Source organism: Chiloscyllium plagiosum, unplaced genomic scaffold, assembly GCF_037043375.1.
Source record: "Chiloscyllium plagiosum isolate Xiang-an unplaced genomic scaffold, Cpla_swu_hap1 HiC_scaffold_5, whole genome shotgun sequence".
NCBI classification, from domain to species: domain Eukaryota; kingdom Metazoa; phylum Chordata; class Chondrichthyes; order Orectolobiformes; family Hemiscylliidae; genus Chiloscyllium; species Chiloscyllium plagiosum.
In genome coordinates this window covers 47065020-47078585 of record NW_028270143.1, presented here as the reverse complement: position 1 = coordinate 47078585, position 13566 = coordinate 47065020, and the positions used below count along the sequence as shown (strand labels likewise).

Here is a 13566-nt window from a genome sequence, read left to right as displayed (position 1 = left end):
CTGATTAGCGTAACCTCAGTTGTGGTAAGATCCTAGAATCCATTGTGAAGGATGAGATTTCTGAATACTTGGAAGTATATAGTTAAATAGGGCAAAGTCAGCATGGTTTCATCAAGGGGAGGTCATGCCTGAAAAATCTTCTGGAATTCTTTGAGGAGGTGGACACCCTTACCTGTGGGAAAACCGCTTGAATGTAGGCAATCGCATAGCCTCATGCAGGACACATGCTGACCAGAGGGACTCTAGGTCAGCCCACAGCAAAACCCCAAAACAAAACTGAGCAGACAAATGACTAAAAGGTCCTTCAGAATCTGGGCAGGCAAACCATTGTAGTTGCTGCCAGTATGCAGACGCAAGAAAGCAAAGGAGGCTGACAAAGCCTGAATTGTGTAAGAAAACTCCCAGGCCAGTACCCAGGAAAGTGCACACCCTGGAAAGTCCACCTATACGTGGCTTGAAATTACTTAGCAGCATCCAAATCAGAACCAATCAAAATAAATGTCTGATTAAATGGTCACCTGGTTCTAGTGGAGGTCAATACTAGCACAGCTGTTTCAGTAATTGCAGAACCATTCTTTAACAAGATTCATTCTGGACTCCAGCTCTTAAGTTTGAACAAGACCGTGGCCGGACTGAGAACCTATGCCAGAGAGCCATTACAGATTAAGGGTACAACCTTGGTTCCAGTCTCCTATGAGATGCGGTTGGCGCAGTTACCACTGATTGTAGTCAAAGGCTTGGGCCCAAGCTTGATAGAGCAGAATTGGTTGAGAAAGATTCACCTTGATTGGCTCAACAGTTTTCAATTAGAAAATGGCTGCCTGAGTGAAGTCCTCATTAAATATTTGGAAATTTCTCAGTCCCTAGACCTTTTTATCAAAGGAGCTAAGGCCATCTTACATATTGACCAGGTGGCAATTCCGTGCATCTGCAAGGCCTGTCCAGTGCCATTTGCCTAATGTGCAAAAGAAGAGGCAGAAATCAGGAGGCTGAAAAGCAAAGGAATCATCAAATTGGTACAGTTCGTGGACTGTGCAACACTGATCTTATCAATTGTGAAGTCTGATGGGTTGGTTCGCATTTGTGGGGATTTTAAGCAAACAGTAAATCACTTTTTTGCAGTTGGATAAATACCAATTCCCTCTCACAGAGGAATTCTACGCAAAACTGGCATGAGCCATGCCTACCTACAATGGCGATAAGATGAGGAGTTGCATAACTATGTCCCAATTAATACCAATAAGGGTTTGTACCAATATACAAGACTGTCATTTGTGGTGTCATTAGCCTGTGCTCTTTTCCAGCAGATGATGGAAAACATTTTACAAGGTTCACCCCAGATTACCATTTATCTGCATGACATACTAATAACAGGGAAGGCCAATAAAGAGCACTTGGAAAACTTGGACATAGTGCTTAAAAGTTTCTCCCAGGCAGGCATACACCCTCTAAAGGAAAATATAAGCGTTCCAGACATCAAGTGACCTACTTGAGCTACAGAATTGACAGATCAGTTTACAACAGTTGGAAGATAAAGTGAGGGTGATCAAAGGTGCCCTGGCTGCCACATTCGTACTGGAGCTTAGGTCTTTAGGTGAATAATTATAGGAAATCCATATGTAACCTGGCCTCCATCTTGGCACTTTATATCTGCTATTGACAAAGGGTCAGCTTTGGAAATGGTCAAGTAGTCAAGCGGTAGCCTTTAGAGGAAGTGAAAAAACAGCTGTCATGTCTATGGTATTGTCGCACTATGATCCCAAGTGAGATATGGTGCTGACATGCGATGCTTCCCCATATGGTATCGAGGTAATTTGGCTCACCAGTGGCTCAATGGAGAGCAAAACCGGATAGACGTCCCAGATTTTGGCTGATGCCGAACACAAATACGCCCAGATAGAGAAGGAAGGTTTGACGGCTATCTTTGGTGTGAGAAAATTGCAGCAATAACTTTACAGATGTAAATTTATAATAGTAACGGATTACAAACGCTTGCTAGGCCTACTTAAAGAAGACACAGCTGTGTCATCCAGAGCTTCTGCTCTAATTCAGCGGTGGGCCCTTATTCTCAGTGCGTACGGTTACAAGTTGGAACACCATCCCGGAGGCTAAGTGGCAAATGCAGCTGCCTTGAGCTGCCTTCCACTGGCAGATACAGCACCATTCTGGTTTTAAACATTCTGGACACCTTTCCACTTACTTCTAACAATATATGACTGTGGACAGAAAAAGATCCCATCCTGGCAAAATAAAATAGTTTTGTGATGGGTGAGACAAAAAGGCCATCACAACCAGAATTTAAATGTTTCTGGACCTGGTGAGACCAGATCACCGTAGAGGATAGCATATAACTATGAGGAACAACAGTGATTGTCCAAAGTAAAGATCACTTCCAGATACTGGCTGAACTACAGCAGGGTCATCCAGGGGTTTCCAAAACAAAAATGTTGGCAAGAGGTTATGTCTGATGGCCAGATTGGTTGCCGACATAGCTGTGTTGGTGGGGCAGTGCCCAGAGTGCCACCAAAGACAAAAGTTCCTGCCAGCAGCGCCCCCACATACCTGGGAATGGTCAGGTAAACCCTGGACTCGGTTACATGTTGAATAGGCCAGTCCTTTCATGGGCTCAATGTTATTGGTCGTTGTGGATGCCCATTCAAAGTGGTTTGACATGCATAGAGTTCATTCGGCAGACACAGGGATGACGGTTGCAAGTCTGTCTAAGTATTGGTCATGATCAATGGGACGTTGTCATTTACCAGAAGGGATTTTGTGTATTTCCTAAAGCCAAATGATATTCAGCATGTTCAGAGAGCTCCATACCATATATTGGCTAATGGTCTGATGGAAAGAGCAATCCAAACGTTGAAGGCAGACTTAAAGAAACAATTTACAGCTTCACTCGATACCTGGTTCCTGTTTGATTATTGGACCATCCCTCACTCAAGAACAGGGCTGGCTCCAGCAGAGCTGGGGAGAAGACTTCACACCAGGTTAAACCTGATATTCCCGGACCTGGGGGCCAGGGTGGGGTGGGAAGATGGAAACAGCAGCAGGAACGCCAATGCCAGCCACATATCTTCTCTAAATGGGAGAGACAGTTTACTTCAGGGGACAAAGTTTGGTGTGATAACCACAGAAATGGCCCTGCATGAGTATGCAATGAGGGAAGGTCCAGTGATATTTAAAGTTCGAGGAGGTGAGGTGGCCAGAACAAACATGTGGATCACTTGAAAGCTGCTACCTCTCCAATGGGGGCAGGAGCTAAACATACCTGGCCCCTCAGAAAGGTTGTCAGAAACCATGGGTATTTCCCATCCATCTAGCATCCAAGAAACCTCAGAATCCGTGATTGATAGAACCTTGATACCATTTGCGCCTGGAAAAAAGGCAGAAACTCTCCCAAGATGCTCCAGGGCTCAAGAGATGGGCTCGAGTCCAGTACACATCATATGTGTCCAAGTCAGAGTCAAAGAACTGGACCTGGGGTGAAAACATCCCAACAGAAGGTCAAAGATAAAGAACAGGCCTACGTTCCAGGATTTAATGGCAGAAGGATGTAGTGATTGGAAGGAGGGCCAGGTAAATCTCATTGACTATAAGATGCTTGATTAGGTTTGTTGACATGGATCAATCAGGGAGCCCTGGCTGACAGATATAAGCAGCAGATTCAGAAATCTGCTCACTCTGGGGAATGACTCAGAGCAAGCTAGGTGGAGTCCATGTACTGTGCAAGTGTTAATAAAAGGTGACTGGGTTTTAGATTGCCTGCCTCCTTGGAGTTATTTCAACCACTTGGATGTGGATTTGGAGTCATTTGTTAGCCAAATCAGTAAGAATGGCATTTCCTTCCTTTAAAGGACAATCATGAACCAGATGGGTTTTTTCGAATAATTCACAATGAATTTATGGTTATCATTCAACTCTTTATTCCAGGTTTTTGTTGAACTCAAATTCTGCTATCTCCTGTTGCAGGGATTGAAGCAGGTCGTCAGAATGTTACCTGAGTCTCTGGATTAACAGTCCACTGATAATACCACTAGGCCATTGTCCTCCTCAAGGAAGGAATAAAATAACAAATAGTAGAGAAGCTGCCATATCCCAGTAGGTTTGTGGGTTTATTTCCGTGAGACATTGGAGTAAAAGTAGGCCATCATGAGATCAAGACTGATCTGATGATCTTAAATTCTGCGATCCTGCCTTGACCTCATTACTCTTAGATTATTTTTATCAGTAAAAAAATTAACTCTGCATTGAATATACTTGACGACCCAGCCTGTATAACCTTCCGCAGTAAGGAATTCCACATATTCACTACTCTCTGAGAAGAAATTTCTCCTCATCTCTTTTAAGTGGGCAGTTGTTCCCACTGGTTCCAGACTGTCCCACAAGTGTCTTAAGAGTTACAGAGTCGTACATCATGGAAACAGACCCTTCGGTCCAACTAGTCCACATCAACCATGTTCCGAAACTAAACTAGTCCCATTTGCATGCATTTGACTCATATGCCTCCAAATGTTTCTATTCATGTACTTATCCAAATATTTTTTAAATGTTGCAACTATACCTGCATCCACCACTTCCTCTGGCAATTTATTCCACGTACAAACCACTCTGTGTAAAAACGTTGCCCCTCTCCTGAAAAATATGCCCCCAGTTTTGAACTCACCCACCCTCGGGGGAAAAAAAACTTTGTTTTTCACCTTATCAGAATATGCTAGGGGAACGTAAAAAGGAAATTAGGAAAGTAAAAAGGGGACATGTGACAGGTAAATTAAAGGAAAATCCAAAATTATTTTCCAAATACTTTTAAGGGTAAAAGAATAACTAGTGAAATAATGAATTGGAGATGCTGGTGTTGGACTGGGGTGTACAAAGTTAAAAATCACACAACACCAGGTTATAGTCCAACAGGTTTAATTGGAAGCACTAGCTTTCAGAGCGCCGCTCCTTCATCAGATGGTTGTGGAGGACACAATTGTAAGGCACAGAATTAATAGCAAAAGTTTACAGTGTGATGTAACTGAAATTGTACATTGAAAAATACCTTGATTGTTTGTTGAGTCTTTAGTGAAATAATGGGCCCATTAAGGACCAGAGGGGTAATTTGTACATGGAGGCAGAGGACATAGGTAGGATTCTAAATGAATACTTCATGTTAATGCTAACTCAAGAGAGGGACAATGTGAGTATAGAAATCACTGAGAAAGGCTGTGATAAATTTTAAGAAATTAGCATAAGCAGAGGTTCTGAGTAGACTGGCAGGCTTAAAAATAAATAAATAGCCAGGGCTAGATGAAATGTATTCCAGGATGTTGAATTAGGCAAGGAAGGAAATAGGGGCAGTGGCAATAATTTTCGATTCCTCTTTGATCTCAGGAGAGATATGAAAGGACTGTAGGGCCAGCCAATGTGGTGCCATTATTCAAGAAGGGTGTAAGGCATAAACCAGAAAACTACAGGACTGTCTGACTGACTTCAGTGGTTGGGAAACATTTGGAAGCAATTCTGAAGGACAGAATTAATTGGTACTTGGAGAGACAGTCAGCATAACTTTGTTAAGGGAAAGTCATGTCTGACCAACTTCATTGACTTTTTTGAAGAGGAGACCTGGTGTGTAGATGAGGGCGATGCATGTGACGTAGTCTTCTGGACTTTAGCAAGGTCCCATGTGGGAGACTGTTAGTGAGATGTCTCCATGACATCCAAGGAGTGCTGGAGAAACTCAGCAGGTTTGGCAACATCTGTAAAGAGAAAAGGAGTTAATATTTAAAGTCTCGTGATCCTTCTTCAGAATTTAAAGCAACTAGAAAAACTTTTAGTTTTAGCAATGGGTCACTGGACTTGAAATATTAACTCCTTTTCGCTTTACAGATGCTGCCAGATCTGCAGAATTTCTCCAGCACTTTCTATTTTTATTAATACAGAGCTGAACTTCAGAGGTGAAATTGACTGCCCTTGATGTCAAGATCTGAAGTTGAGATTTTGATTGATGACTGCTCAATGATAACACCGTTCATGATTCTTCAGATACTGAAGCAGTCTGTGTCCATATACAGCATGATGTTAACAACATCCATGCTTGGACTGCTGTATTCTGCAGTAGGAAGACCTTTAATCAGCAGTATTCTGAAACACAAGTGCCAGGTAATGACTCTCCAACAAGAGAATTTCCTTCACATTTAATTATATTTGCATTGCTGAAACTCCAGTAGCAACATCCTATAGAACTCCATTGTCCAGAAACTTAACTGCATCAGCTATGTAACTACTGTGGCCGCAGAGGCTCAGAATTCTGCAGCAAATAACTTACCACCTAACTTCCAAACATTTGTCCACCATTTATAAGGGTCAAATCAAGAGTGAGATGGAGTACTGTCCATATGCTTGGGTGAATGCAACTCCAACAAAACTGAAGAATCTCAACACAATCCTGGGCAAGTTAGCCTGCTGGTTAGAGTGGTGCTGGAAAAGCATAGCAGGTCAGGCAGCATCCAAGGAGCAGGAAAATCAATGATATTCCTGATGAAGGGCTCCTGCCCGAAACGTCGATTTTCCTGCTCCTTGGATGCTGCGTGACCTGCTGTGCTTTTGCAGCTCCACTCTAATCTCCAGCATCTGCAGTCCTCACTTTCGTCTTCTCTGCTTGATTGGCAACCCATGAACCCTCTTGAAGATTTATTCGCTCCACATTTAATAGATATTGGCAGCATCTCATGATTGCACAGCAACAACTCTCCAAGGGTCTTTTGAAACCTCCCAAATCTGTGATCTGTACCACTGAGAAGGACAAGTCAGCAGATACATAGTTACGCCACCACCTGCAAGTTCTCCTACAAACCACAAACCATTGACACTTGGAACTGTATAGCCATTCCCACACTGTTGATGGGCCAATACTTTGTCACTGTCTTCCTAACTGCACTTTGAAGATGGCAGCTCACTACAGTCATCTTAAGAATAGTTGTGGATAAATGCCTTCATAAATTCATAAGATATAGGAGCAGAATTAGGCCATTCGATCCATCGACTCTGGCCTGCCATTTGATCATGGCTGATATGATCCTCAGTCCCATTTTCCAGCCTTCTCTCCATATCCCTTCAAGCCATTTCGAATTAAAATCCTGTCTAACTCCTCCTTAAATTTACTCACTGTCCCAGCATCCACCACACTTGGGGGTAGTGAATTCCACAGATTCACAACTCTGTGGAAGAAATAGGTTCTCAACTCTGTTTTAAATTTACTACCTCTTATCCTAAGACAATGACTTCTTTCCGAGTATCAAGGTCCAAAGAATAAAATAATTTTTTTTTCACTTGCTGTAGTGTATGCACAAATTCCCTAAAGTGTGGCACCCAGAACTGGACACAGTACTTTAGTTGAAGGTGAACCCGTGTACTATACAGATTTAACTAACTTCTCTTTTGCACTCCATGCTCCAATAAACAGTGTAGAGGATGCTGTTTGTTTAATGGAACTTTGTAAAATTAATACTCGGTCAATAAGTTCTCTAGGCCTGAATCAGTTCAGTACAATAGAATAGAAATGTATTGTCACATGTACTTTTACATGGAAATATGCAGTGAAAGGTTTTATAAATCCCTCCACTGATGTACGTTCAAGGTAATAACAATAGGTGACAGCCTAAATTATTTTTGCTTTATGCAGCTGAAATTATTTTATTATCTGTTGTTAACCATCTTTAGAGCAATACTGTGCATGATTTTCGTGGAAGCAGAGGGAGCCACAACAATAACAGCAATTCTTCCTTTAAGCAGGTTTGTTATTTTGCAGGAAATCTGATTTTGTATATGCGTTATTAGACGACATGACTGATTTCTACTCACCAATTTATAGTTGTGAAATGCAATCTAATATTTCATTGATCGCTTGAAAATCTATCTGGGGCTACTTATTAAGACTATTGTTGACTGACTGTTACTTTATCATTTCTGTTCAATATATAACCTCTCTTTTCTTTCAGAGTACATTCCTTATTGGTAGGTACTCATGTCTTTTAAACGAGCCATCATTCGTGGCTATTATTTTTCAACATAGACATTGAAAGTCGAGCATGTGATTTAATATTACAGCCCTATATAACTAATACCAATAGGTTGTTCTTTCAATGTAATACTTTTGAGTATTCAACATTTATTAAACAGTTGAACTGTGAAATTTGTATCATTTAAATTTTTGTTTAGTTCTCTGCTTACCATGGATAAAGGCAATATGCAAAAGAGGAAAATAAAGGAGCACTTACCCTGTTATGACTTTCTGCAACTAAGACCATGTGACTTTCCTGGTCTGCTTATTTAAGTAATGTTTTTATATTCTTGCTCTGTTCTCTGCATTACTTACATATGTATTACTTAAATAAGATAGTACTGATTCTGTTTTGCTTCTTGGCCTTGAATTTCTTATGCAAAGAGATTTTTTTCAAGTTATCTGCATTCTGTGCAAACTATACTTCAAGCTTTTCCAACATTTCTGTAGATTATTGAAGAATCATCTTGCTTGTGAACATTTAACTCAATATAGGAAGTGTAGATTTGTTCCATAATTAAGCATCGTGTGCATGGAAAGATTTTCTACTTGTAAGCTGAAAGAGTAAGCAACCATAAAATTATTGGTATGAAAGGAGAAAAAGCTGGAAAAACACAGTAGAACAGGCAGCATCTGTGGCCAGAGAAACAACTTTTTACATCAATGACCTTTCGCCAGTGGGGGATTTGATGCATAAACTAAAATCACTGTCCAAATTCATGTAAGGTCAGAAAACTTGGAAAATATTCCAAGTTTCTTTTTAAAAATCACTTGCCTGATTGCTTTTTGCAATCAAAGCCCAGACTTTTTCAGAGAAGGCATACCTGCCACATAATACATCTATTTTAAACATGCAAGTCTCCTATCTTCTGAGACAGCTGAGCATTTTTATTGAGTTTTGGATAGGCTGTAATTTCAGGTGGTCAATTTGGTGAATTCGAACTTCTTCTTTTCATGCTTTGCTGATGAGAGTCTAAACTACTTGCATAGAACAGTCCTTTCACAGAAACAGTGATAAACTGAAGAGTTAGTTAAAGTCTACGTTAAATCGGTGCATTGGCATTGTCCTTGAACATCAGAAATTTTTCTGAATGATACAGAATAATGAATGAGAGCTCCAATATTTTACCCATTTGAAAATGTATAATTTCCCACGGCATATAAATTTCCCCATGTTGTACAGATACTGCATGTGAGGAAAGTCAGCTTCATTTTTCTACACAATATTAGTTTACTTCTTGGTCTTCTAAATATGTAATGTTGCAGACTTAAAACTTCTGTTATTTGTGCAGCCTTTCTCAAAACCGTAATGAGAAAATTATGCTGAGTTATAAATTTATTCACGCAAAGGAACATTATATGGACTTAAGTCAGTTCCCATGTTGCAGACAATACTGCATATATCAGTGAAAAACGCTATATGGTAGAGAGCATATACACGACTTGTACTGGTTAATTTATAACAGTCTTTGGAGCAACTCTCGAAATGGTGCTTTTGTGATGTCTTATTTTTCCAGATTGAAGTTCACAGTACTCTTGAATTTTAGCTTCTTCGTTTTGAGACTTAGTTCAGCTGCATTCACAAACTTGTTAAGGTTTATTAATAGTTGTGATTCTTTTTTGGTAATTTCATAGATCAGCATGTCTACTGACTCTTTGTTTAGAAATATTAAGCAAAATCATAAAGGGGTCTGAGCGACATCGGCAACTGCAAGATTTGTGATAGAATTAGTTGAAAAGTCTGATGAGGTCTGTCTCAAAATCGGGAGCATCTTGCATCAGCTGTTATCTGTTAAGTGGTAAGGCGAGTTTCTCACTAGGCTGTAGTGAATTGCCAATTAAGGGGGATATTGCTTGTTAAGGTGGATTAAGTCAAATCATTACTATTCAGTTTTTGATATTATTAAAACTATCAAACCAGCTGACGTTAAGAAAACTCAACATGAATTCAGGAAGCTGCTCGTTCAAAATGGCATCCTTGTTGAAAATATCCCAAGGCACCTTTTATGGACAGCATCCACACACACCCCACATCCATAAACATTGGCATCTGAAATGTGCCAACCTGTAAGACCACTCATGGCAAATCTCCATTGACAAAGATGCTTGTTTACTTCAGGACTGCACTGGCAACCATCCTATTAATGCTGCAGAGACATGCACCCAGCTCAGTTCAAGTGGGCAAGGCTACATCTAGAGACTCTTTGCTCACTATCAGCACTCGCACTATTCACCCCACTACGAATTTGTACTTGCAGATTTACATTTTACTTTGTTCAAAAGCTGCATGATCCATGTAAGATTCTGTAAATCAGTTTTTTTAGATTAGAACCAGTCTGACTATTGTGGCACAGACAATCTCACACAGGGCAGCTCACACCTTAAATGCATTATCTGGGCCGACATGACACCAATTGTTGAAGTTTACTTGAAACTGTTACTTTTAAAAAAGTTTTGCGATTTACAAATGAAAGAATTGAAACCATATGATGAAGGATAACATACTATTTACTATACTTGCTGCACTTGCATGTGAGATTTTAGCAATTCATGGACAAAGACACGCATTCGACCTCAATTGGTATATTATATACGGTTCTGGACACCACTTAGGGAGGATAGGAATGCTGTAGAGAGAGCATTGAGACAGTTTACAAAACTGATACCAGGTATGCAGAACTTCAGTTACAAGGATGGATTGGAGAAATTGTATCTGTTCTCAGTGGAGAGTTGAAGGCTAAGATGAGATCCAGTGGAGATTTGCAAAATAACGAGTAGACTTAATAGAATAAATCAGGAGAAACTGTTTCCACTTGTAACAGAACAAGATGGTGTAGGTTTTAAGTGATCTGCAAAAGAAGCAAAGGTAAAATGGAGGAAAACTTTGTCACTCAGTGAGTAATTAAGGTCTGGAATGCATTGCTTGGAAATGTGCTGGAGGCAGGTTCAATTGTGGCATTCAAGATAACATTGGATGATTACTTGGATAAAAATAGTGTGTGAGGAATATGAAGAAAAAGCAGGAGTTTGGTACTAAGATAATTATTTAATGAGTTGATACAGGAATGATGAGCCAAATGGCCTCCTGCATTGTAACACTTCTGCAATTCTAGCCTGGTGCCATTATTGAGTACACAAACAAATCAGTATGTGATGACTAGGTACTGATTTTATCGTCACGGTCTACACAATTCTGGAACTTTCATATATTTTATTTTTTATCTCTCGTGGGATGTGACTGTCACTGGCTATCCAGCATGTATTATCCATCCCTTGGACTTGCCCTTGAAGATGTTGATGACCTGCCTTCTTGAACTGCTGCAGTCTGCCTGCTGTGAGTTGACTCACAATGCTGTTCAGGAGGGAATTCCAGAATTTTGACACAGTGACAGTGATGGAAAGACGATTTTTTTTTCCAAGTCAGTATGGAGAGTGCCTTGGAGGAAAGCTTGCAGGTGGTGTTTTACCCATATATCTGCTGCCCTTCACCTTTTAGGTGAAAGTAGTGATGGACTTGGAAGGATCTTTGAAGGATCCGGGGTGAATTTCTGCAGTGAATCTTTTAGAAGGTACACACTACTGCAGCTGAAGGTCATTGGTAGAGGAAGTGGATAATAAGTGGGCGGCACAGTGGTGAGCACTGCTGCCTCACAGCGCCAGAGACCCGGTTTCATTTCCCGCCTCATGTGACTCTCTGTGAGGAGTTTGCACATTCTCCCCGTATCTGCGTGGGTTTCCTCTGGGTGCTCCGGTTTCCTCCCACAGTCCAAAAATGTGCAGGTTATGTAAATTGCCCGTAGTGTTAGGTGAAGGGGTAAATGTAGGGGAATGGGTCTGGGTGGGTTACGCTTCGGCGGGTCGGTGTGGACTTGTTGGGCCGAAGGGCCTGTTTCCACACTGTAAGTAATCTAATCTAATCTAATGTCAAGTGACATTTAGCTGGCAACAGATTGCTGATTGATTTGTGGAGTTATGACCAGTTGTCGATACTAAAGACCATCAACCTGACAACAGACAGCTGAACAGCTTGTGGGTGTGAACAATATTGGTAAAAGCCTTTCAACAGTTGCAAGGGCAGATGATATATCTTTCTCCAATAAAATACCTAAAGCCTGAAGAAATCCAGCTTATCTTCCCTCACTAGTTGCTGCAACTAAGGAACGTTGCAGTTGGTGTACCAATCACCTGTGCCTGCCATGCAGAATTGAGTGACAAGAACCTGGAGAAAAGAAATTGAGGAATAGAAAAATCCTGCCAAGCCAAAGGTTCATCTCAGATGATCCTGTGATCTTGAATTACTTCCTCAGTCTTTTTTTCCCTCCGCTCATAACACTCATGTTTTTCTGTTTGTCTCGTCAGTTTGTTGGTATGTCCAGGAAAGTTCTTAGGATGGGAGAGTGGTAGATTTACGTGTTGACAATTTATAACTGTTTACCTATTTAGAATCTATTTATTTGCAAGAAATAGTACTTCTTGTTAAGTACAGAAATCTAGTCCATGTTTTCTCTTAGGCTGGATCTATCCAACAAGTAAATTGGAGATTTTGCATACAGTCTGTTCCGATATGATGTAATTGTTCCATTCCTGTGTGATCAGACATTATAAGAGAATTGCGTAATAGCAACACCGTCTAAACCAATGGGACTGGAATCACGTTATAGTCAATACAGGAAAGGAAAGTCCGCATTCTACAAATAATGGTTTAAATTATTCAATCGCATTATAGCCAATTTGCATTGAAGAAATGTGTGTTATAGCAGAACCGACTGTACTTTGAAAAGATCTTTTAACTTTTGTGATGAATCCTAGAATAGAGTGGCTTAATTTCCAATGCACTATCCCTGTGAGGCGAAGACTCCTTCAAGGTGATGCATGCAATTAACCTTAGCTTTTACTATGATAGGGGGTATGGCCAGGTTTGGACTCAGAGTCTTGGCAGCTTGCCTCATTTGCTTAATGGTAAAGGTAGTACAATTTATGTCTGTTGTGCTATATCCATCAAAGTTTCACCTGCACATCCATCAATATCATTTATTGTATCCGTTGTTCTCGATGCAGTCTCCTCTACATTGGGGAGACTGGACGCCTCGGAGCAGAGCGCTTTAGGGAACATCTCTGGGACACCCGCACCAATCAACCACACTGCCCTGTGGCCCAAAATTTCAACTCCCCCTCCCACTCTGCCGAGGACATGGAGGTCCTGGGCCTTCTTCACTGCCGCTCCCTCACCACCCGATGCCTGGAGGAAGAACGCCTCCTCTTCCGCCTCGGAACACTTCAACCCCAGGGCATCGATGTGGAATTCACCAGTTTCCTCATTTCCTCTTCCCCACCTCACCCCAGTTCCAAACTTCCAGCTCAGCACTGTCCCCATGACTTGTCCTACCTGCCTATCTTCTTTTCCACCTATCCACTCCACCCTCCTCCCTGACCTAATACCTTCATCCCCTCCCCCACTCACTTATTGTACTCTATGCTACTTTCTCCCCACCCCCACCCTCCTCTCATTTATCTCTCCA

The 13566-nt window shown here is 41.1% G+C and overlaps 1 protein-coding gene across 14 annotated transcripts in view; it reads left to right on the top strand.

The window, feature by feature from the left end:
- Positions 1-13566, top strand: part of ppp1r9a (protein phosphatase 1, regulatory subunit 9A) — a 360829-nt gene that overhangs the window by 169421 nt on the left and 177842 nt on the right. For 2 of the 14 annotated variants that reach the window (XM_043689922.2, XM_087987143.1), the window contains exon 6: positions 7708-7779. The exons of the other annotated variants lie outside the window; for them this stretch is intronic. In XM_043689922.2, the coding sequence (XP_043545857.2) occupies positions 7708-7779 (72 nt within the window). The remainder of the gene's footprint in view (positions 1-7707; positions 7780-13566) is intronic. 14 annotated transcript variants of the gene reach the window in all.